Consider the following 22,355-nt stretch of genomic DNA (forward strand, 5'->3'; position numbering starts at 1 on the left):
TCAGACAAAAAAGACAAATATCACAGAGTATAACTTATATATGGAATCCAAAAAAGCCAAACTCCTAAAAACAGAGTAGTAGGAGTTCCCTGGTGGCCTAGTGGTTAGAATCCCAGGTTTTCACTGCCATGCCCTGGGTTCAGCCCCTGGAGGGGGGACTGCGATCCTGCAAGCTGGCTTGCAGCACGGCCAAACAAAACAAACAAGAAACAGAGTAGAATGGTGGTGGCCAAGGGCTAGGGAGGTCGGAAAATAGGAAGATGCTGGTCAAAGGACAAACTTCCAGTTAGAAAATAAATAGATTTGGGGGAGTCTAATCTATAACATGATGACTATAGGAGGGGGGAAAATGGGCATTCAACAAATATTTACTGATATTAGCTAATTTTCAGATAAAGACACATATTTCACGGGGCTATCTCAAAGTCTTAGAGAGAGTAACTTGCACAAAGTGAGAATGTGACTACAGCCTATTTTGAATCTGAAGCTAGAGAATGCTGCTCTTAGGGTGAACCCCCTAGGTATTCCTGGATCATGAACTCCTTAGAGAACTGGATGTAAGCTATGAGCCCTCTTGCTAGAAAAGGACTCAAACATATATACAAACATATACAAACACACACACACACAATCACACACAATCTTTTACAGAATTTGAGCCCTCTCGCTAGAAAAGGACTCTCTCTCTCACACACACACACACACACACACACACACACAATCTTTTACAGAATTTTGAGACTGGGGGTTCCAGAATTCTTCTCTTAGGTAAGGGCCAAATTCTGAGAATTTGAGAATAGAGAATTCTGAGTGTTAGTATGGGAACATCTACTTTTCCCACCTTACTTTGGCTCCTTCCTATAGCCTAGCACAGCCCCAAAGTCATCACTTAATAACAGCACTGAACAGAGAGAAAAAATTATGCCTAGAAAAGCCCATCAACTAATACCACAGACTGATAGGCCCCAGACCTCCAACACTTACCAAAGCTGCAATTCTTACAGCCCATGCTCATAGGGAAGTTATAAATGAGCTTTAAAATAAGAAAATATTAGCCTAAATTTCCTTATTTTAAGAAAAGGGATCCAGCATGGGATTCCTCAAGACCAGCATTCTTTTGTGCATCCTATGGAGCACTCTCACTAAATCAATTCCCTAACTGAGCAAGTTTGGAGCTTTAAGGCAGCTAAACTACATGAACAGCAGTCCCACTCACCTTCAAATAAAACTGATAAGTTATGAGGAATCTATCTGCCTTCTACTCAGTAACACGAACCCAATCTGAACTGCTAAACCATTTGAACTGCAATAAAATGGCATTTAATGTCCCATATTTCAATTATTTTGTTCATGTATTAATATTATCAATAACAGCAGCTGCTACACTGAAAGTGCAGTAATAGATGCTTTGACATAAATCATCTTACTCAAGCTTTACAACCACCTCACAAGAGGTATTTATTCCCATTTTATAGAGTGGGAGAGTAAGACTATGAAAGGTTAGGTAACCTAAAAAGGCTGTCCAAGCTTACCAGCAAATGGGGGTTTTGTTATGTCAGTTGATCTTATTGGGTTATTTAAATAATCATGAATAGCAGCTATACCAGCACCTGCTATGGGTCACTTACTTAACATCTTGAAAGAAAAGAAAGTGAAAGTAAAGTCACTCAGTCATGTCCAGCTCTTTGCGACCCCATAGACTGTAACCTACCAGGCTCCTCCATCCATGGAATTTTCCAGGCAAGAGTACTAGAGTGGGTTGCCATTTCCTTCTCCAGGGAATCTTCCTGACCCAAGGGATAGAACCTGGGTCTCCCTCAATGCAGGCAGACACTACACCATCTGAGCCACCTGGGAAGCCCACTTAACAACTTAAATCCACTCAACTATCCAAAAAGATAAGCACTATTATAATTCCATTTTTTTTCAGATGGGGATGCTGAGGCTCAGTCAAGTAAATTAACTTGCCAACAGTTATTAGTAAATGGTAGAGAATGGAATGTAGTTTTCAACTTAGATGTGTCTAGTTCTTTTCAGTACTTCCCAAGAGTAGAGCCTACTACTACTTCCTCCTCTCCTATCTCTGCCAGACTAGGGTACCCAATCCTGTACACTCTCCCCACCACTCACCTTCTCCAACAGGGCCTTTCGTAGACGCCGCTCCTCCTGCACCATGATGAACATCTCTTTATGCACAGCTGCTGCTAGATTCAGGTCCAGCTTCTCTGGACAAGCAGCCATCTTGCAGATGAGCTCCTCATGGGAGAAGACACAATATCTTCGGAGTCGGCGGTAGTGCTCAATGCACTGGCGCCCAGCTGGCAGCTGTGGTCAGGTTCAAGGTTGAGCATAGCCAAGTCTGGAGGCCATGGTGCCTCAGCTTCCCTACCACCCTCCTGCTTCTCCTTGCCACCCCTCATCACACTCCAGACTCACCCAGTCAGCAGTGCAAAAGTTGACAGCCTCAGCAAAGTTGTAGCCTTGGTTAAAGCCACTGTGGTAAGCACGAGGGAAGGTAATGACGAATTCTCCTGCACACTGGTTTGTGCGGACAACCTGAGGAAGAAAAGCCAAGATCGCTGAGATAAAAGTTTTCCATAGTCTACAGAAACCTCATCTAAGTGCAGAGTCCTCAAGGAGAGGAAGGAAAGTCTCAGGGAATGGTCTGACAACAGATTCCCAGATCCTCCAACTCCAACAGAGAGGACCACTGGTCTCTGTTCTCAAGGTTTTGATTTGTGACGACAGGAAATATTGTAAAGTAATTAGCCTCCAATTAAAATAAATAAATTAATTTTAAAAAAAGAGAATTTGAGTCAAAAGCAGGAAATATACCAAAATATTTCAACTTCCTTAATAATTTTTATAAAAATTCAAAATATAACTTTCCATTAAGCTGGCCATTCCTTTCTCAGTAACAATTTTTGTTACCAGTCATGTAAGCAGTTTCACACCAAGTGGTTCTACAAAATCTGTTATAAAATCAGCAGGCCCTGCCATTCTCCATTTCCTACAGCCATTGGTTTTCACCTCTTCTGATTATTTTGGCATTCACCTTAACAATTCTAAATATCATGCCTCAAGACTATATTAAAAACAGCCTTCTATTTCTCAATTTGCTTAGTTTTCTATGCATGTATTAGTAAGTTAATCCCAACCTTTTTGACAAATGTAAAACTCTATCACTTTTCACCTTTCTGTAGCAATCTCTGATAGAGCCTTATGATCTGTTACAATTTGGACCAGCTGCCCTCCCTGGATTGTCACTCTCCCATGACAGATTTCCTGTTTCCTAGATCCCATGTCTTCCTCTTTCTTGGTTTGTTCCTTTGCTGTGGTTAATTAAGCACATCATCCAACAGCTTCCTGAGAAACAGTGGGAAGAATTTAGAAAAATATCTCTATTCTACTCTCACATTTGATAATTTGACGGCACATATAAAATTCTAAGTTGAAAATCATTTTGAAGGCATGGTTCTAGTGTTCTGGATTCCAATGTTGCTTTTGAAAGTTTGAAGCCATTCTGATCTGTAATGCTTTGAATGAAACCAGTTTTCTCTCAGAAAGCTTGTACGAGTTTTCTGGTCCCAGTGTTTGTGAAAATTCACCAGATATACCTTGGTATGGATCTATTCTCATTCATGTACTGGGTAGGCCCTTTGATTCTGGAGACTCTCGTAGTTGAGGGCAATTTTCTTAAACAATTTCATTAATAATTTGATCCTTTCAGTTTTCATTTATTCTCTTTTCAGAGAGAATTATTGAATATTGAACTACCAGAAAAAGTTCTCTGATTTTCTCTAGCTTTTTCTGCCTTTAACTTTTTATTCTATCTTCTGGGAGATATCCTTAACTGTTTATCTTCTATGCTTTTTATTTAGTTTTCCACTTTTGTTATCATTAATTTTAATTTCCAAGAGCTCTTTTTTGTTCTTAGCATGTTCTTTTAAAATAGCATCTTGTTCTTATTTTATGTTTGCAACATATGCTCATCTCTGAAAGTTTTAATGAGGTTTCTTTTCCTTTTCTTTTTGAAGTTTATTTCTCCCAGCCTACCCTCTGTTCAAACTGCTTTTTTACCATTTGGTTCTACTTTGTTCTAGAGTTTTCTCGGTTATCTACTTATATTCAAAAGTAAGAAAGGAAAAGACTGAATAGAAGTTCTGAGTACTGAGATGAAGTTTGTCAACTGTAAGCTTCACTGCAGGGTAAAGCCACTTAGTTTGGGAAACTCTAGGTCTTTCCTTCTGAGCCAGTTAAGAGTCCCCAGAGAAAACTCACCCATTTTCTGTGCCCGAAGAAAAAAGGTTTGGCTACCAGTGTTCTAAGAGTCAAGTGGAGGAAGATGGCTGGGAACCTCAACATTCAGTAAGTATACAATGAATTCTAGTATTTTCACTATACCTCAATTGTACCTAAAAGACCTCAATCCAGAGATCAATTTCAAAAGTACACCTCACAATCTTTTGCTAGTGAGGGAGGGTCACATTTCCCGCTACCTAGTGTGGGTGAGGTTCCCACGGCTTTCAGATTGATTCGCAGATGTTCCAGGTACTGATTTAAGTTTCAGTTTTCCTGTTTCCTAGTTTCAAGAATTTTTTCATTGTCTCTTGTTTTCCCCATCATTGTGATTTTTTTTACCTTAAAAAAAAATCCCTTTGTGTCATTTAAGTGAAGTTTCAATAAGGAATGGAAGTAGCCATGTGTATGTTTAGTTTGCCACCATTACCAAGAAGTCTTACAAAGTTTTTTAAGACAAACATTTAACGCTGATGAAGACACACTGAAATAAGTACAGTGCAGGTATGGGGACCAATAACTTCTCTCTAGAAAGCAAAATTGCTAATATATACTAAGAACCTAAAAGGTTTATAGCCTTCAACACAATTCCTCTGCTAGGATTCTAGATTAATGTGGAGAGAATCAGCATCCTAACAATATTGAATCTCCAAATTTATTCAGGTCATGTATCAGCTCCTACCTCCAATACATTTTCTTCTCAAATCTACGCCTACTTAGAGACAATATCAGTATTTACTGCTTGTACTGCCGCACTGGCCCCCATTATCAACCAGAATTGTCTTCCCCAACCAAAATGCAAATCTGATCATGTAATGTCCCTGTTGAGAACCTCTCACTCAAATCCTCATATCTACATGATAAAGCCATAGCCCCAACAGACAAACTCTTACTCTTCCTTCAAGTGTCGCCACTTCTACAAATACTTTCCTGACCCCTCCCTCCCTCAACTTCCTAATGACCCAGTCTGTTTTTCTTCTGTAACACCCCTAATAATATTTTATTCCAGTTGTTTACTCATCTCTGTCCTCTACTCAACTACACACGACCAAAGGCAGGGATTGGTTTATTTACTTTCAGGGTGTTGACCAGAGGCCTTGCACACAGGGAGTTCCAGCAATATCTGTTGAATGATCTAGTCCCAGCCTTGATTTTATAGATGTGAAAACTGAGTCCTAGAAAAGCCTCAAGTAGCAGAGCCAGAAATAAAACCTAATGCTCCTGTACCCTCATTTTGGCAATGTCACTTTACTATTTTCTTCCTATACAGTTTTTTTTAAAAAACTTTCCTCACATTCTGCAGCTATTAAAAAAATGACCCCAAAGTCCATCAACTGGTGAATAGACAAACAAAATTTAGTATATCCATACAATATAATATTAGTCCACGTTAAAAAGGTAGTTCTGAAACAAGCTCTAACACAGATGAACCTCAAAAACATTATGCTAAATGAAAAGCCGGATATACAAAGACCACATATTATTCCATTTATATGAACTGTCTAGAAAAAGCAAATTTTTAGAGTCAGTCAATTAGTGGTTGCTTGAGACTAGGGGTTGGAATGGAGAGTGACTGCAAAAGGGTACACAGGATCCTTTTGGGGTGATGGAAATGTTTTAAAACTGGAATAAAGTAATGGTAGCACAACTTTGTAGATTCACTGAATCGTGCATTTAAAATGCATGATTTTTATGGTATGTAAATTATACTGCAATAAAGTTGTATTTCAAAAAAGATGGTATGAATAGTTCATGGTGAGGAAGCAAAAATCATTCTAAACCAGCACTGTCCAACAGAAATATGCCAGCCACACAAATACTTTTCAAATTCTCTAATAGCCACGTTAAAAAAGTAAAATTAACTTCAATATATTTTATTTACTATATCTACAATATCATTTTAATGTGTAACTGGTATACAGAAGTATTAGTGAGATATTTTAAACTGTTTCATATTACACCTTGAAATCCAACATGTGCTTTATACTTTAAATACATTTCAGTTATGACTACTCATGTTTCAAGTGCTCAACAGCCACATGTGGCTAGTGGCTATCAAGCTGGACAAAGCCATTCTAGATGATCAAACTTAACAAAAGAGATTATAAAAATCCATACACTGATTACTGTTATGTCAAAATTTACATAAAAAACAGGTGGAAACAACAAAATGTGGAGGAAAATAGAGGTGACCTTTGTATTTCCTTTTTTTTTTTTTTGAAAGGGGGGTGCTGTTTCTTTTATAATAAAAATACTTATACTATATATCTTTTATCTATAAAAAGAAATAGCCTTCTCTCACCAAAGGGGAAGATGGGTAAGATGGTAGCGGGTAGGGTGGGGGCAACCAAAGATGGCTGAGGGAGCTTCAGCTAGCTAAATTCTAGTTTGCCAACATGTGAATATGAAAAATCAGATGTCTTGATGGAGGGGATACTGCCAAGTCCAAAGAGCCTGGAGATGCTGGGAACTACCTATAGGAGTGGCAGGGCAGACAGAGGGTGAGGTGGTGAAACAGCAGTTGGCCAGAGAAGCTGGGGGGCTATGAGCAGAAGAAATGCTATGGAGGTGGATGCAAAGAGCACATGTTAAGAGTCTGTGATAAGACTTTTTTAAACAAGAGGCAAGGATTGAATAGCTATATATATTATATATATTATATATATATATATATATATATATACACACACACACATATATATGCATCTTAGCTGTCTGAATCCTTAAGGAGAATCCTCTCCTACTCGTACAATTCTTGACATTGTGGGAAAGAAAGGATGCTGTGAATCAGGAAGTAGTCTGAGGAAAGGTCAGACTCAATGTCTAACTTGCAAAGAGCATAACTTGAAATGCCCTTGATCATTTCCATACCTTGAGCACAGTCATTTTCAAACGGGGTGAGGCAGAGAGGGAAAATGTAACCCCCCCCGACCTCCCCCAAGTGGAGGAAGGTGACCTGAACTGTTGCAGAATTCATTTCCTCTAATTTCCTAGGTATCTCAATCCTTAGCTAAGTACCACTAAAATGTGTAAAAGTATCACTTGCAGATTATATAGTATAGTAAAACAAGCTGAAGGCAAGAAATTCTGGTGAGAACCACTGACCTAGTCCAAAGACCTGCTGTTCAGGTGACCAGGAATTTCAAGGAGATTAATTCAGTATGTACTGACTGTCTACCATGTCCCATACATCAGAGTAAGTGGCAGGGTAGCTAAGGCTGGGGTGTGGGGGTGTGTGTGTAGGGGAAGTGGTGAGGTGAAGGGAGTGGGGAGAAGTATAACCACAGAATGAGTAAGACTGAAGCAGAGGTGGAAGATGTATTCAATCCTATTCCTACAGGACTACTGATCAGGTTATTTTAAGACCCATACCAGAAAACTGGCTGATGCTAATCAACATTAGAAATTCCCAGGAATATAAAGCCTCTTAGAGGTAAGCCAGGATGTGTACCCAGAGTGGGAGAGAAGACTACAGAGGAGGAGAATAGGACAAGCCAGGACTCTGAGTTCAGCTTTTTTTTTTTTAAATGCTGAAAGATATTGGCATTTTTTTTTTAGCTTAATTCCCCCCACTCCCCACCAACTTTACTGAGATACGGCTGACATATAACCTGTTGGTGCACAACATTTTGATGTGATACACTTATGTATTTGCAAAGTAATTACCACCACAGAACTCTGACCTGTTAAATAAGTAAACAGACCTACTCACTTCTCCAAGATGGGTCACAATATGGAAAGTATAGCAGTGACTGCTAGTTGTCCCCCTATATCCATTCTCACCCTCTTCCATAATAACATGACCTCCAATTTGTAGCTGGTACATGACCATCCTTAATAAAAATCAGATTTTCCAGTTTTTCTCACAACTATATGTGGCCATGTGACTAAGTTATGATCAACAGGAGGTGAATGACAATGATGTGTGCCCTTAACAGTAAGGAGACTTGTCTTGCCCAGTCCTTCCTTCATTTCCCTCTTCTACTGGTGGAATCCACCCCTAAGGCGTTGCCCTGAAACATCTGGCCGAGGTGGCTCACCATCACACTGTATCTCTAAGCACTATTATTTCCATCAAACCTACAGTCTGATTAAGAGAGAGTAAGAATGAGAAAGGCATGGGGGTATATTCTAGACAATGACCACCACCACCACCACACAGGACATCACTAACTCATTCCTATTCTTTGCCCATTTCCTAGGCACTCACCGGCACACCATGGGACATGAGGGTGTTGGGATTCATGAGGGTAACAAGTTGGTGCAGAAGGTCAGGCTGGCTATCAAAGAGCTCAGGTGTCAGCTTCTTCATCACCTCTTCCAAATGTTCTGCTGCAAGGGAGGGTACCCCATACCAGGTCTTCGGCTCACCCCTGGCCAAAAAGAAAGGGGACACGTAGAGTGGGCACTCAAAGAGCCCACCCTGAATGCTTCCTTGGCTGCCCAGGACCCCACTCACCAGTGGAGGTAGTTAATGGAGTAACTCCAGTGATCCTCAATATGCCAACAAAAGGCCGAGAAGACCATGCCCACATAGAGCCAGGGCACCTTCATGCCAGAGATATCTGCATTGATGTGGCACAGTACAGACTGTTCCAACACTGGCATCACATTCAGGTTCCAACCACTCGTAGCATACTCCTGATAGGTCAGGTATTTGTGGAAAAGAGAGTTTTGCTAAGGTGCTGAGTTCTTTATTCCAAGGAACCTTAATTTTGAGGTCACAGACCTTTCTGAAACGTCTAAAAAATATTACAGATGTTCTTCCCCCTGCCTCCCTCAAATGCATAGACAAAATTTCGATTCACTTCACTTTACTTCAATTTTAGGAAAATTTATAGATGTGCCCACTCACAAAAGTATCTGCAAGTTAAAAGCCCCTGCTCTGGACCAAAATGTACCCTCCTTGTGATACAGGCCTAGGGCCTCTTTATTTCCTGCACTTACAATCCCAGTCCCTGAACACTTCTTATGAATGAGCCAGGTACTCTGACAGGTACTTCAAATACCTTCTCATTTAATTCTTATAAAATTTGTGAAATGGATACTACTCCCATTCTACAGACAAAAAATAGCCAATCTCATGACTGGAGATGCCACGCAAGATACTAGGCTGTGCTCTTTACACACATCATCCCATCTAAATCTCATAGCAACACATAAGGCAGGGATAACAGTCCCCTTCCTACAGAGATACTGGGTCTTTCAGATACTGAAGGACTTGCCTAAGTCACACAGCTGAATATAACCATGAATCATCTACTCACCTCCTCCTCAGGGGTTAGGTGCCGCTTACTGTCACTGACGGGGAACCCGCTACCAAATTCTTTGGAATGGATGTCAGCCCCATACTCAACAGTTACATCTTCCTCAATGCTATTCACCAGCCGCCAGAATTCCTTCTCCACAAGTTCTGTGGGTACCATCTAAAGGAACAGGGGTAGCTGATGACTGTGGCTCATCATATCCTGGCCCCATTGACCCAGGCGAGCTATAGACCATCAGACACCTATGAACCTAGCCCTGACACTACCCCAGCCCTCCATCACCTACGTGTACGGGCATGTTGAAGTAATCGGCTTTAAAGGAGTCAGCCATCTCGCCAAAGCTCTGCAGAGTGTACTCCCGGGTAGCCTGCTCAAAGCCAAAGGCTTCAGGGGGGCGCTTACACTCCTGAAACCCAAAGGAGAACATGTCACCAAGGTAGAGGCAAAGAGGTGGAGAATCCCCAAAAGCTGAGCTGGAATATGGGGTAGGAATCAGGAGGGAGAACAGCCCTAGGTTTGTACTTAAGGCCCCTGAGGCAGGTCTCACATCATAGCTCTATGTTTTTCTCCTAGTATTTCAGTGCAGTTAGTCTCTTCACTCCTCACATGCACTTCTACCATGCTTTTATCTTCTCTTCCTTCAGGACTTGACTATCTAAACCATGGGCTCTGATTTAATATGCTACCCCATTCTCTTCTGTCACTATCTTTCTTTCAAGACAAAATGTGAGTTTATACAGGATGCTTAGAGAAATTTTTATGCCGAGACTGGAACTACAGGCCTGGGAAAACAACACCGAATATTCCAGTAGCTCGGAGGATGGGAAACAAAGGCACCAACCCTTAGTGTCAAACTCCACACTTTCTGCTCTTTAGACTGTCTCATAAAACAGGACATATGTCTAACTCATTTTATACTTATATTCATGGTTTTAGATGAGAGTTGTATGTACCCGAGGCAGACGCACCTTCTGCTCATGTCTGAAATCTAAATGTCAACCTGGTTCACCGGCCCAAGACCACTTAAAGAAGAGAGCTAAGTAGACCTGACAATCTTTGTTGTCTATGATACTGTTGGCATTCAAACTCCTCCCTAAAGGAATCCCCACCACTACCAAGGCGTTACACTGCCCCAGTCTCTTTCCTCGTGTGAGTGTGTGTGTGTGTCCACGTGCACATGCATACCTGGACACTATGACCACAGCTGACAGGGTGAGAGACTATCAACATCTACTCTCCCAGAAAGCCAGGGAAAGATGTAGACGAGCAACCCAGAATTTGGATCAAGGTAAAAGGCTCATGAAATGAAACTGGCAGACTTACCAGGCCTCTTAGCCCTCACTGCTGCTTCAGGTGCTCTCCTCACTGCCTCTCTTGCACTAGGTACGTTATCCCCACATAGCCTTACTCCTGAACTCCTCCATCCCCCAGTCTAGAAAGTCTGCCCAACGCTTGTAACTGAAGTCTACAACAGTGTAAACCAATTTAATTATCACAACAGAAGGAAAATAACTAATAAATATTATACCCACATGATGAACCCTTTACAAGAAATCATACTCATGAATAATACAGAAAAATGATTATAAAGTAACAAATGAAAGTACACAGTATGATCCCAAACCTGTTAAAGATAGTTATATATACGCAACAATGAAAAGATGAGAAGAAAATACACCAGACTATTACAATAGAGCTTTCGAAAAGAAATAAAAAATAAAAAACTTGAAAATCAAAAGGACATTTTTTAATTCATATTCCTGTCCTCCAAATCTAATTGCTGACACCTTCCCTGATTACTACTCTTAGTCACTTTCCTCTCCTCTGAACTTCTACATCTGAATTTCTAACACACAATTTAACATTTGATTATATGTCATCATATACAATCTAATTATGAATCTCACCTCCCCAGGTGGTCTGAGAGCTTCCAGAGAACACAGGCTGAATGTCCTCCTCTTCTTTCTCCCAAAGCTCTGCCCAACCTAGCCCAACCTCAGGGACCCAAAACATAAGACTGTGGCTGAGCTAGGAGGCTGCTTTCAATAAGACCAGATGAAGGAAGGCAAGGACAGCCTATGAGGCAGACACAGATTGGGGCTGGGAAGTCCTTACCGCCATGACACACTTTGGACACCGCCAGACACCCTTGGGAATCTCAGGCAAAGGAGGCAACAAGCAGAAGATGTGGTAGTTGTCATCACAGCCATCACACAGCAGGAGCTTGTCATCCTCATCCCCTCGCGAACACATTCGGCACACATATGACTCAATCTGCCAGGGGAGGGAGGCAACAGTTCATCAACCCAAGCCCCGTCCAGCCTTTCAAACATAATACTCCTCCAGACAGTATCTTAGTCCACAGAGATCTCTGTTAGAAACCCACCGTGCTTGATGGCTGGATCATTCATAGCCTTGTACAGGTTAGTCATGCTAGCTCAGGAGTTAAACTGCAAGCAAGAATCTCCCCAAATAAACTAACTGGTAGAGATGTGAGAGCAGAGTCTTTATGATTCAGGGCTGAATTCCCCATTTTTATTCATTCAATAAACATTTACTGAACACTTAGGTGTTCAACACTATGCCAGACTCTATGGTACAGAGATAAGTAAGACACAGTATCCTCCTTCTAAAGGCATACAATAGTCCAGAAGCACAAGTTCACAAAAATTAAAAGGCAGTGTAGAAACTGCCAATAGCTCCCCATAAAAGGGTACTATGGAAACCTAGAGGAGGAAGCACACAAATCAGCTGGAGATGAGGAACAGCCTTGAGGAAGAACTTCACTGAAAAGGTAACACTTGAAACTAACTGAAATCTGAAGGCAAACTAAGATTTGGCAATGGTGCAGAGAACAGGGGGAAACTTCCAGGCAGAAGAAACAGCATGTGCAAAGGATGGGGCAAGAAAGCATGGCACGTCTCAGGGAAAAAACAAACATACCTACAAGCAGTTCAGTGTGGCTATAGCAGAGAAGTAAGGTGGGCAGTGCTGGGGAATGAGGCTAGAGGTCTGCTGCAACTGGATCATGCATGGTAATGAGGAGCTTAGCCTTTATCCTGAAACAATGGAGAGGGAGTCTCCTTCTCTGCACCCTTCCAGCACTTCATGTTAACAGCACTTGATCACCCTTTCCTGTTCTTTGTTCCATGTGAGCTGGCCTTGTTTCCCCAATTAAGTGAGCTACCTGAGGACAGGGCCCACCAGGCCCACTTTTCTGTTTAATGCAACCTGGTCCAGTGCCATGCTGGGGAAATGCTCATTGAAGGGATGAGAAGCAGAGCATTAGGAAGTCAGGGCTGGGTCCTTACAAACTGGGCATTGCTGTGGTTCCTCCTGAGCCTCATGGTCATCTTGGTGCAGGGTTCTGGGCTGTGACTCAGCTCCTCCTTGCTCTCCAGGAAGGTCTTGGGTGAGGTTGACTCCACCTTCATGTCCCCGCCTGACTCCTCCTTCACCACTACAGTAGGGGGACACTCAGGCCCTTCCTTATCTGGGAGAGAGAATAGCTCTAAAGTACAAGTCTGAACAGTTAGGGCCCCGCCTCCTCTCCCCAGGTGAGGCCATTCTTCACACTTCCCCAGCCTGTCAGGCCTCACCTTTCTTCCGCAGAGTCTTATCCTTGGCCATGAGGCCTAGGCCCATCATCTTGGGGCCTGCCCCATAGATCTGCAGCTTCTTTAGCTCAGGATTCTTTTCAATGTCTTCTTCTGTGGGTTCCGGCTAGGAGGAAAGAAGGAAATGAATCAAGATTGCAGGTTGCCCCATTCTAAAAGAACAGCCTGGACTGTATCATAGTCCTGACTAGTTCATATCAGGCCTGAAGCACAGGTGGGCCACGGCAAGAATTTAGATTGCTTTTTGGAGACTGAGGGTAAGTGAGCTCCCTCCTCATCCCTCTCCTGGAATGGAATTAAGATGGATCTCAGTTTTTCCAACTGTAAAATGAGAATATTAACTCCTATCTCACAGTTACAAGGGGCTTGAGAAAGATATACATAAAGAAATCTAAGTATCTGACACTACCAATAAATGGCAGAGACTAACATGGTCTGGTAAATTACATGCTTTGGTGAGCCCAGGGACAGTGTCCATCTTCTTTCCTGTTGTAGCCCCAATGCCCAGAAGAATGCTGACATATAAGCTTCTTTCTGAGGCTAGAATATAGGTGTAAGGAGAAAGAGAGTTCTTCTCCTATAAGCAGAGTGAGTGAGTCAGGAAAGGAACAAGGCAGGCAAAAACAGCAGACACAGGGAAGATATTATGCAAAGAGATCAAAACCCAGCTCAGAAGCTCAGTTGAGAGTAGAGGAAGAGCAAGAGTGAAGCCAGAAAGAGGCACACTACTTTTCAGAACTCAGAGAACCAAGAGAAGGGAGAGTGGAACAGGGAAGAGTCTTGGTCAGAGGGAAAGAACTCTCTTCACCCCTCAAGTTCTGTTAAAAGTAGGGAAGCACTCACATCAGGCTGCAGTCTCTTGGCTCGCCGGCCATAGCTGTTGAACTTGGAGGGCTGCACAGACTGTCGAAGGGGGATACTGTGAGGTTTATATTCCTTGTCCTTCTCCTCATTATCAAATGGACGTGTGTTGCACTGCTGGGGATAGGTGAAGGGTAAAGGTCAGGGCATGGGGCCCCAGCCCCCAATAGCAAGGACTTCCCTCTACCCTCCCCCCAATGGCAACCAAAGTTGTGGTTTCATCCCCGCTCCCCTGCCAACAGGCCCTGCCTAACTGGTCTTTACCACTGACACCAGCACACACTCTGAGAATTCTCATGCTTTTGCTTATATCATCCCTCCTTCCAAACATCTCCCCAACAACCAGACTTCATCTCTTTCAGACCTCTCCAGATGTCCAGTCCACTCCACTGAACCAGTTCCATTAAGAGCAAGTGTGGAAATCTGCATCTGGCAGAAGAAAGCCTACTCCCACCCTGGCTTGGCATTCTTACCACCAGGTTGGCTCCAGACTGGTACATCTCATAGGGGTAAACGATGCGTTCATAGTGGGAGCGCAACAGGGAGCCAATGTTTTTGCCTGGTGGGTAGTTGAGGCGCTGGGCCACCCGAGCCCATCGACGGTCCTTGCAGATGGCTTCATAGCCACCTTCCTCCACCACTATCTGTAAGGACAAGCAGGAAGGGACGTGATTTGCTGTGTGTGGGTACAGAAAGAACGAGGACAACTCCATCCCCTTACTTCACTGGAGGCTACCCCCTCCTACCTCCACCACTCAGACTCAAATTGCAGCCAAGGGATGCCAAGAAGTTCTGATGACAGCTTGTGTGCTACCAGGCTGTGCCCCTTCCACTGTAGCCTAGAGATCCAATATCCAAACCAAGGTGGCCCCCAGAATACCAAGGATATTAAGGCGTGGGGTGGGGAGGTTTTTTGAGAAAAACCTGTTCTTACTTTGCTGAGGCTGTAGAGGTCCAAGATCCGCCGTTCTACATTGGGAATCTTTAAGGAAGAGCCCTGGATTTCCCAGAATTTGGCAATCTGATCCAAGTAGTTCAGTTTCACTCTCGTCTGGGCCTGGAGAAGAAATGGCTCAGAGAGGCTGGCCTCCCCCTGTACCTGACCATCTTCTGGCCTAATCTTAGGGCAGGAGAAGGGATACAGAGCAGCCCACTTCATCTACAGAGCAGCAGGCCTCTCCCAGTGAACTGGATCCTCAACTCTAGGTAGTACCTCACCCACCTCTGTTATCTTTGCCATCTTCCAGTCAACAGGAGAAGCCCAAGGTCCCAAAACAGAGCAGGCTGAGTCACAACAGCCAAAGCTTTACATATATTCTTTCTCAGTCTCCTTGACAGGGCTGTGTGAGTATCATCATCTCTTACAGAGCCTCTGCTTCCTCAAGTCACACAGCAGGTACCAAGAAACCTGAGTGTCAAATAAGTTTTTGCTCTTCCTCTGCTAATAATCTGCTATATAGTCTTGAGTAAATTAGTTCTACTCTCTGGACCCCTGTTTTCTGATTAGGAGGGAAATAAAACAACTGCCCAGTCCACTCACCCCAGAAGAGTAGACTTATGACAGGAACAGTGAATGCCCTCTGGAAACTACAGAATTATATCTAAGCTCTAGGCATGTTTCAGAGAATGAAGGCTCCGAAAAAGAACATTCACCTCTTCACATGCACCATGAAATTTGTTCCATGATGGCCAAAGGGTGAGAGTGCATGCTAAAGACAAAATGGCCTAAAGAACTGAGATGGTGTACCACAGCAGCACTGGTACCTGACCTACCCAGGACCCAATGTGGGCAAAAGATCCTAGGAACAAGGCATGTGCCATGTGTTCCTGAAATCTGTGACCCAAGAAGGGCTCCCCAAGTCTATAACCACCTCACCCTAGCCAGAGGGCCTAGTTTTAGGGAGAACTAGGTTAAGTCTTTACCATTCATTGCTTTGCTCTGATCCCATTAGGGGGATACAGGGACAGTTCTTTCATAGATGAGGAAAAGTAAGGTCTAGCCATAGAAAGGAATATCCTATGGCTCCTTTGCTATGAGAATCCCTAAGGGGCCAGGAACCCTAATCCTTCTACTTCAACCCTTTAGCTTTCCAACCTTGGCCTCATGCCTGCCCCTCGCCCCTTCATTAGCCAGCACTCTCACTCTAGAAAACCTGCCCCTGTCCTATGGTAGGCTACACCTTGCCCTACCTATACCCCAAGAGACCTGGTCAGATCCATCTCTCTAAGGAACTTGTATCCCATACAAAAGATGATTTTTGCCCTGACCGGAACAGTACCTAGACTGACTCTAGAAGAGTGATTCTCAATAAGTGGCAATTTTGCCTTCCAGAGGACATTTAAGTAATGTCTAGAGACATTTTTTGGTTGCCATAACTGGGAGAGGGTAATATGTTCTAGTATCTAATGGGCTGACAGACATCCTAAAGGGATGACAGACATCCTACAATGCACAGGACAGCCCTCCATGACAATAAATTACCTGGCCCAAAATGTCAATAGTGCCAAGGCTGAGGATCTGCAGTCTAAAAGACAAGTAACCTTTTAAGTTATGGGTATTTGGTTGGGCCTAATAGTCAGCCCCATACCCATAGACATCTATTAAGGCTTGAAGATACATAAAAGTGAGGGAGAGGAGTATGTAGCATACTTCTAATCTACATCTTCCAAGGGAAACTCCAGGATTTTACTTGGAACTGGCTTAAGAGCATCTACTCTCATTGCTCTGGGGCATTCTCAAGTCTTTCATGGAGAACCTCACCTTACCCATGCAAAGGGCCTATATTTCCTGTACAGAACATAAGGGAGAGGGAAAAGCCTACTTGCCTGACCTTCTGTCCAAGTTTGTAACCATTCCAGCTTCCACAGAGACCAGTTCTTTTGTTGTTCCTGCCCATCCACCTCACCTTCCACCTTACCAAGCACCATGGAAGGAAGGTAGGAAGCACAGGGCTGTAGATGAATTGGATAGATGAGGACATATTCAGCTGGCCAAGCAAGAAAGGGTCTCAGTTAGCCTCATATTTCTCTTTTGCTGACCTAAGTAGGGTGGGTTAGTTGACAGGGGAGTTTCAGAAGTACCAAATGTTTGTGGGAAAAGCACAATCCCCAGCCTTGGGACTATCAGATCTGGGAGACTAAAAGCCCTTGCTCTGGTTTATATTCAGAGCTCTAAAGCTTCTCGGTGCCCTCCAGGCAACTTCACAGAAGACAGAATAAAGGCCTAGTTAAGTAAAGTACCTCAGCCAGAGAAGGTAGGAGGGAAAGAGGATCAGAGCTCAGGTATCCATTCTCCCAACCCCATCACCAGCTGCTAGTCTTCTTACCTCTAGTTCGTTCAGCCTCTGGATTCGGGGAGTAAACCTGAAGTTGTCCACTTCAACAGCAAAGGGTGGCTGCCAGTCCTGAGTGGGTAAGAAGGGGAAAGGGAGTTGGGTTATTCCAGCATAGTGCAAGACCAGGCTGGGCACCAAAAGCAACTCAGCACCCCATACATGGCTTCCCAGACCTCTAGCCACCCCAGACCTTTTAACCTGGCAAACACCCAACCCATACAAACACAACTCACAACAGAGCTTTAGAAGTACCTCGAGTCCATACTCAACATCCCATGCACATACCCTGGGAAATGTCTCCTGATTCCCTTCCAACAGTACAGTGGTACAACTTTAAGAAATAGAAAAATGAGGTCCAAAACAGCTGACTTCAAACTTTCCCTATGCACACATCCCTTAGGCATGTGCTGTACTGGAAAGCATACAGGATCTGAAGTCAGAAGACGTGGGTTCACATTTTAGCTCTACTTCTTACTAGTTATGGGATTTTTACCTTTCTGAATCTGTTTCCTTAACTGTAAGGTGGCAATATGAACTCTTGCCCTGGTTTCCTCATAAGACTGATACGAAAAATTAAACTGGTTTTCAAATGAAAATGTTATTCAAAGGAATCACCATTAAGACTTGACATCTAAGGCTGACCTCACTACCCAATATATCTGCAGAGTAGCTCAGCTCCAATTTGGGCTATTTAAAGTTTGGGCCTTTAATGTTCGTTCTCTCAGTGAGATAGACACTGCAGGGAAGAGCAAGGGACAAGGAGCAAGAATTTGCAATACTCACCTGGTCAGAAAGGCTTCCTATGTGTCCTCTCTCAAACACTTGCCCAGTACCAGGAAGAGGCAGGGGAAGAAGTAGGAAGGAGGGAGGGGTGTTCTAAGCGCTGGAATGCACCACTGACTGTGGTAGCAAAAATTGGGAGGATTTGGGGAGGAGGAGAGAAGTTAGGAAAGATAACAAAAGTAGAGGAGACTGATCTGCCAAGTTGGAGCTTGTTGTGTCCTGCCCAAAAGGCAGCTGTAAAGAGCCTCCTCCCCAATGCTCCTTCCTCCCTCCACCCTCCCAGCAGTCCTTCTTAGAACCCTGGCTCCTGCTGGGATGGTGAAAAGAACCTGGAGTAACCTAGACCGGTGCCTTCATTTAATGAATGGGGGAAATGAGGCCCAGAAAAGAATTGTAATTTCTCCAAAATAACATGCTGAGTTACTGGTAGAGCCAAGACCAGAACCCCTGTCTTCTGACCACTGGTCCAAGGCTCTTTACACTACACCAGGATACCAGTATTCACTCACACATGCATTCACATGGAAAAGGGGAGGGGCAGTTAAAGAGCATAAAAAGCTGCTGGCCTCTTCTGTACACACACTTTTAGAAAAGGGACCAAAGGACTCATACTTACATGCATACATAATCCCCACCCCCACCCCTGCAAAGCAGGTAGCAAACACATGGGACTCCGTGAAGTAGGGGCAAAAACAAACAAAACTAACAACAAAAAAACTCAAACTAAAAAGATATGGCTCAAGTCCAGACAGGCTCCCCATGCTCCCTTGCCTCCCATCAGTAGGGCATTGCCCTCAGCGCAGGTAACCCAGGTAGGAAGGTGCTCAAACCCAGAACTCCAGGCACCCTTCTTTCCTCCTAAATCAAGTTCGAGATAAGAATAAGTGCAACATCAAGCAACCTGACAGTGGCAGAACTGAAATCCTAGAGCAGGAGCTGTACATACAACAGATAGATAGCTGAGGAAGGTTCAGTGGTCTCCCTGCCTGGCTCTCCCTGGGACCTACAAGCTCCCTCATCCTGGCTTCAGTCCCATATTCTCATGTGTCAAATACTCAGGATGTCAGTATTGGCAGGATGGTGATAAAATGGTTGGCCACCTGATGCAGGAAGCAAGGCCCTTCCAAGCTCCCCTGGGTCTACTCCAGAATACCAACACTCTCCTTGCACTCATCTTCCCCAAGAGTGGCAGCCACTCGCCTAGCAATTCAGAATCCAAATTACCCTTCCCCTGCCCTTCCTTAGGCAAACCTCCAATTTCCAAGCACCCACCCCTACAAACGTTCCAACTCTGGGCCCAAGCACCACTTGGGTGAGTGCTTTAAATTCCAGCCAGAAGTCCCGCTAGGAGGGACTTCTAAAGGAGGCCTAGGAGCAGCTCTACAGGAGGGGAAAACCGAACAAAACCAAAAAGAGCCAGATCTCCTGGGTTAGAGGGAAGTACAGTGTTGAGGTAGAGAAGAGAAGCGTAACAAAGGAAGGCCCCCTGCAGGAGACACAGACAGACACACACACATGTCACATTTCCTACTCCTGGTCTCCCAAGGAAGGGTAACAACACGTGCACAACGCCAGTCTGCCCTGAGAAGTCCAAGACAGAAAAATGGGATACAAAATTCAAGGCTCAACTACCCCTTATGTCAGATATGCCTCTTTCCCACAGGCCTGCCAAGTCACTTCAGGGAATGCCTCCCTGAGGCTGCCCAAGACTCCAGCTTCTCCTTTCTGCTAGCCTTTCCACCATGGACAAGGATACCTCAGAGATATGTGGCCAGGCTCCAATAAGGAAGAAATCAGCTTACCCAACACCTCCCAAAGGATCCATTTGAAACCAGCCTAGATCTATGGCTGAGCACCAGAAAGCACCAAGTTAAATAAGGAGGCCTGTTATGCCCTCCTCAGGTGGCAGCGAGGTTTCTCATTTGGTTTCAGCCAGGAGACACCCGCTCAAAAACACCCAAACTCAATTCCTGCCCTTTGAATCCCAAGTGGTGACTGAACAACATATATCATCATTTCCCTTTGATGCTAGCAGGGTGGCAGTGTATCCTAGTGCTTGGGGGACTTCTCCTGGCCTGAAGCCAGGTCTAGGAGTACAGATACACCGCCCTTTGTCGCTGACCTCTGGGAATCAAGGGTTCCAAAGGAGGCATACTTCATCCATCCAACCATTCTGTTTCTGAGGGTTCAAGAATATCCTATCATCTGGCATCTCCTACATCCTGGGACAGATCAGAGTAGAAATCTTCTGAGAAGGACTCATACCCCACCCCAAGCTGACTGATCCAAGACTCAAGCCTGGGTAGTGATGGGCAGGAAAGGCCCAGATATTGCCTTCAACTAGGAAAAAAGGACAATTCGCTGAACCCATCTCAGGGAAGCCAGACAGCATTCCCTGTGAGACTGATTTCCTGACTGGTCTACCAGCCCAGAATATTATCATAAATGTATTGGCCTGGCAGGCTATGAGTAAATATGAGTCAACCCACATAGAAGCAAACCAATGACCACATCAAACACCTTCGCAGTCACAATAATTACCACTTACCTAGTGCCTACTACACATAGACGCTACCTAGTTTAATCCAGTTCTCGAAATAACCATTCATGGAACCCATTTCACAGGCTCAGAGAAATTACATTACTTGACCAAGGTCACACAGCTGGTAAACTGCAGAGTGGAGTTCTGAAGGTCTATCTCCCTTCAGAGCTGTGATCTTTTCATTACACCACACTGCGTGCATTAAGAGAAGTGATGCCAGTAAATGGGAGAAAAGACCTTTAGAGCAGCCTTGACCTAGGTGGTTCGGGGTAACCAAGAGATGTTTGGGGTACCTCTCTGTGAACTCTCCCCGGGGCCACTAGGCATCCCTTTCTTGAATCTTACTAAGAGTGATCCTGAAGGATGGAGTGGGAGTGGGTCTCTGACTTAGGGCCACCACGAAAGACCCCTTGCCCCCAGCACCATTTCTCCGACCCGCGCCGCATCCACAACGGTGCTAGCCACCCCATCTCCCCACACCTCGAGCTGCCCTCTGATCTGGACCTCTCCGCCCGCTACCCTAGTTCTTCATCTCCGGCGACCACCGGCCCAAGGCCTTACCGCGGGTGGGCGGATCTTGCAAATGCCCGACTTCTCGGCGATGGGCCTGATTTTCGCAATGTAGCCAAGAGGGTCTCGGAACTCCGCCCAGCTAGGCTCGAACACCGGGCACTCCGGCGGCGGTAGAAAGTCGTCAGACCCCGGCTCCATGGTGCGCCCTAGGACTGGAGGGCTCGGACCGCCCTTAAGGACTCATGGCGGACGCCGCTGTACGAAGCCGAGGCACTGCTCGGAGACTAGGCCCTAAGCGGGGCGGCCGCCGCCCGCCGAGGGCCCAGGGGACGTGTAGCTGCCGCGCTCTGAGAGGCTCAGACTGACGCTACTCTATCGCCTCTTCGTCCCGCTCCGTTCGTTCCAAACTCTGCCGCTGTCTCCCAACTACCACAGCCTTCACCACCACAGTTAACTCCCAACCGCCGCGGCCTTTAGTGCCGCCGCCGCCATCTTGGTTTCTCACCGTCTCCCCCCCCCCTCCCTTCACCACAACAAACCGGATCCCTCCGCGGGATGTCCCTCCGAGCCTCGTATGCCTTGCGAGAGGCCAAGCCCTAGGAAGCCATCACCCCGTGGGGACTGAGCTGAATCGGCAGGCGTGGATCCCCTATCAGGAAGCGGGAACTTAAAACTGCTTCCCAGACTGAGAGTAAATAGTCCGCCTTAGCGGCGGAGGAACAAAGTTGAAATTAGCAAATCGGTCCCTCTTTCCGGACGGACCGGCGGTGCACGTTTAAAGGCCAGTGCTGCGCATGCGCGTTACGGAGGGAGACCGGAAGAGGAGTTGGCGTTGGTGGGTGGTGGGTCCAAACTGGCACCCACTCGATGACCTCAACACTGGCGCGAGCCCCGCCCCAACATGCTCTCCTCCCGGGTCTTTCCGGTGTGGGCCACAGAAGGTGGCTTCGAGTCCGTGATTGCAAGGGACCCTTCTGCAGGCCCGCAGGTTACGAGAGACATACATAGCTCCCAGGTCTAGGCTCTGACACCTCTGGGGCTTTGAAAAAAGGAAGCCGAGATGCTGCTCCCTTCTCGGGGATTGCGGATTTTTAGAATCCTGGGCCCCAAGGAGAGGAAGGAAATATTTATTTGTCCA

At 45.0% G+C, this 22,355-nt stretch overlaps 1 protein-coding gene across 12 annotated transcripts in view; it reads right to left on the reverse strand.

Annotated features, from left to right (window-relative positions):
• KDM5C (lysine demethylase 5C) overlaps positions 1 to 21,758 on the reverse strand; it is a 31,019-nt gene extending 9,261 nt beyond the window's left edge. For 2 of the 12 annotated variants that reach the window (XM_070783618.1, XM_019955763.2), the window contains exons 1-15: positions 21,266 to 21,755; positions 17,371 to 17,448; positions 16,871 to 16,996; positions 14,979 to 15,101; positions 14,518 to 14,688; positions 14,027 to 14,161; positions 13,166 to 13,289; positions 12,878 to 13,059; positions 11,682 to 11,840; positions 9,853 to 9,972; positions 9,567 to 9,725; positions 8,759 to 8,940; positions 8,510 to 8,672; positions 2,437 to 2,556; positions 2,131 to 2,325 (exon numbers count right to left, since the gene is read on the reverse strand). In XM_070783618.1, the coding sequence (XP_070639719.1) occupies positions 2,131 to 2,325; positions 2,437 to 2,556; positions 8,510 to 8,672; positions 8,759 to 8,940; positions 9,567 to 9,725; positions 9,853 to 9,972; positions 11,682 to 11,840; positions 12,878 to 13,059; positions 13,166 to 13,289; positions 14,027 to 14,161; positions 14,518 to 14,688; positions 14,979 to 15,101; positions 16,871 to 16,996; positions 17,371 to 17,448; positions 21,266 to 21,415 (2,187 nt within the window). In that variant the 5' untranslated portion in view covers positions 21,416 to 21,755. Of the gene's footprint in view, positions 1 to 2,130; positions 2,326 to 2,436; positions 2,557 to 8,509; positions 8,673 to 8,758; positions 8,941 to 9,566; positions 9,726 to 9,852; positions 9,973 to 11,681; positions 11,841 to 12,877; positions 13,060 to 13,165; positions 13,290 to 14,026; positions 14,162 to 14,517; positions 14,689 to 14,978; positions 15,102 to 16,870; positions 16,997 to 17,370; positions 17,449 to 21,265 lie in introns of all 12 variants that reach the window. The other 10 variants (XM_070783615.1, XM_070783616.1, XM_070783617.1 and 7 more) reach the window with 10 other exon arrangements.
• Positions 21,759 to 22,355: the final 597 nt, after the last annotated feature.

The sequence above is a fragment of the Bos indicus genome, chromosome X (assembly GCF_029378745.1).
Source record: "Bos indicus isolate NIAB-ARS_2022 breed Sahiwal x Tharparkar chromosome X, NIAB-ARS_B.indTharparkar_mat_pri_1.0, whole genome shotgun sequence".
In the NCBI taxonomy this organism is placed as follows: domain Eukaryota; kingdom Metazoa; phylum Chordata; class Mammalia; order Artiodactyla; family Bovidae; genus Bos; species Bos indicus.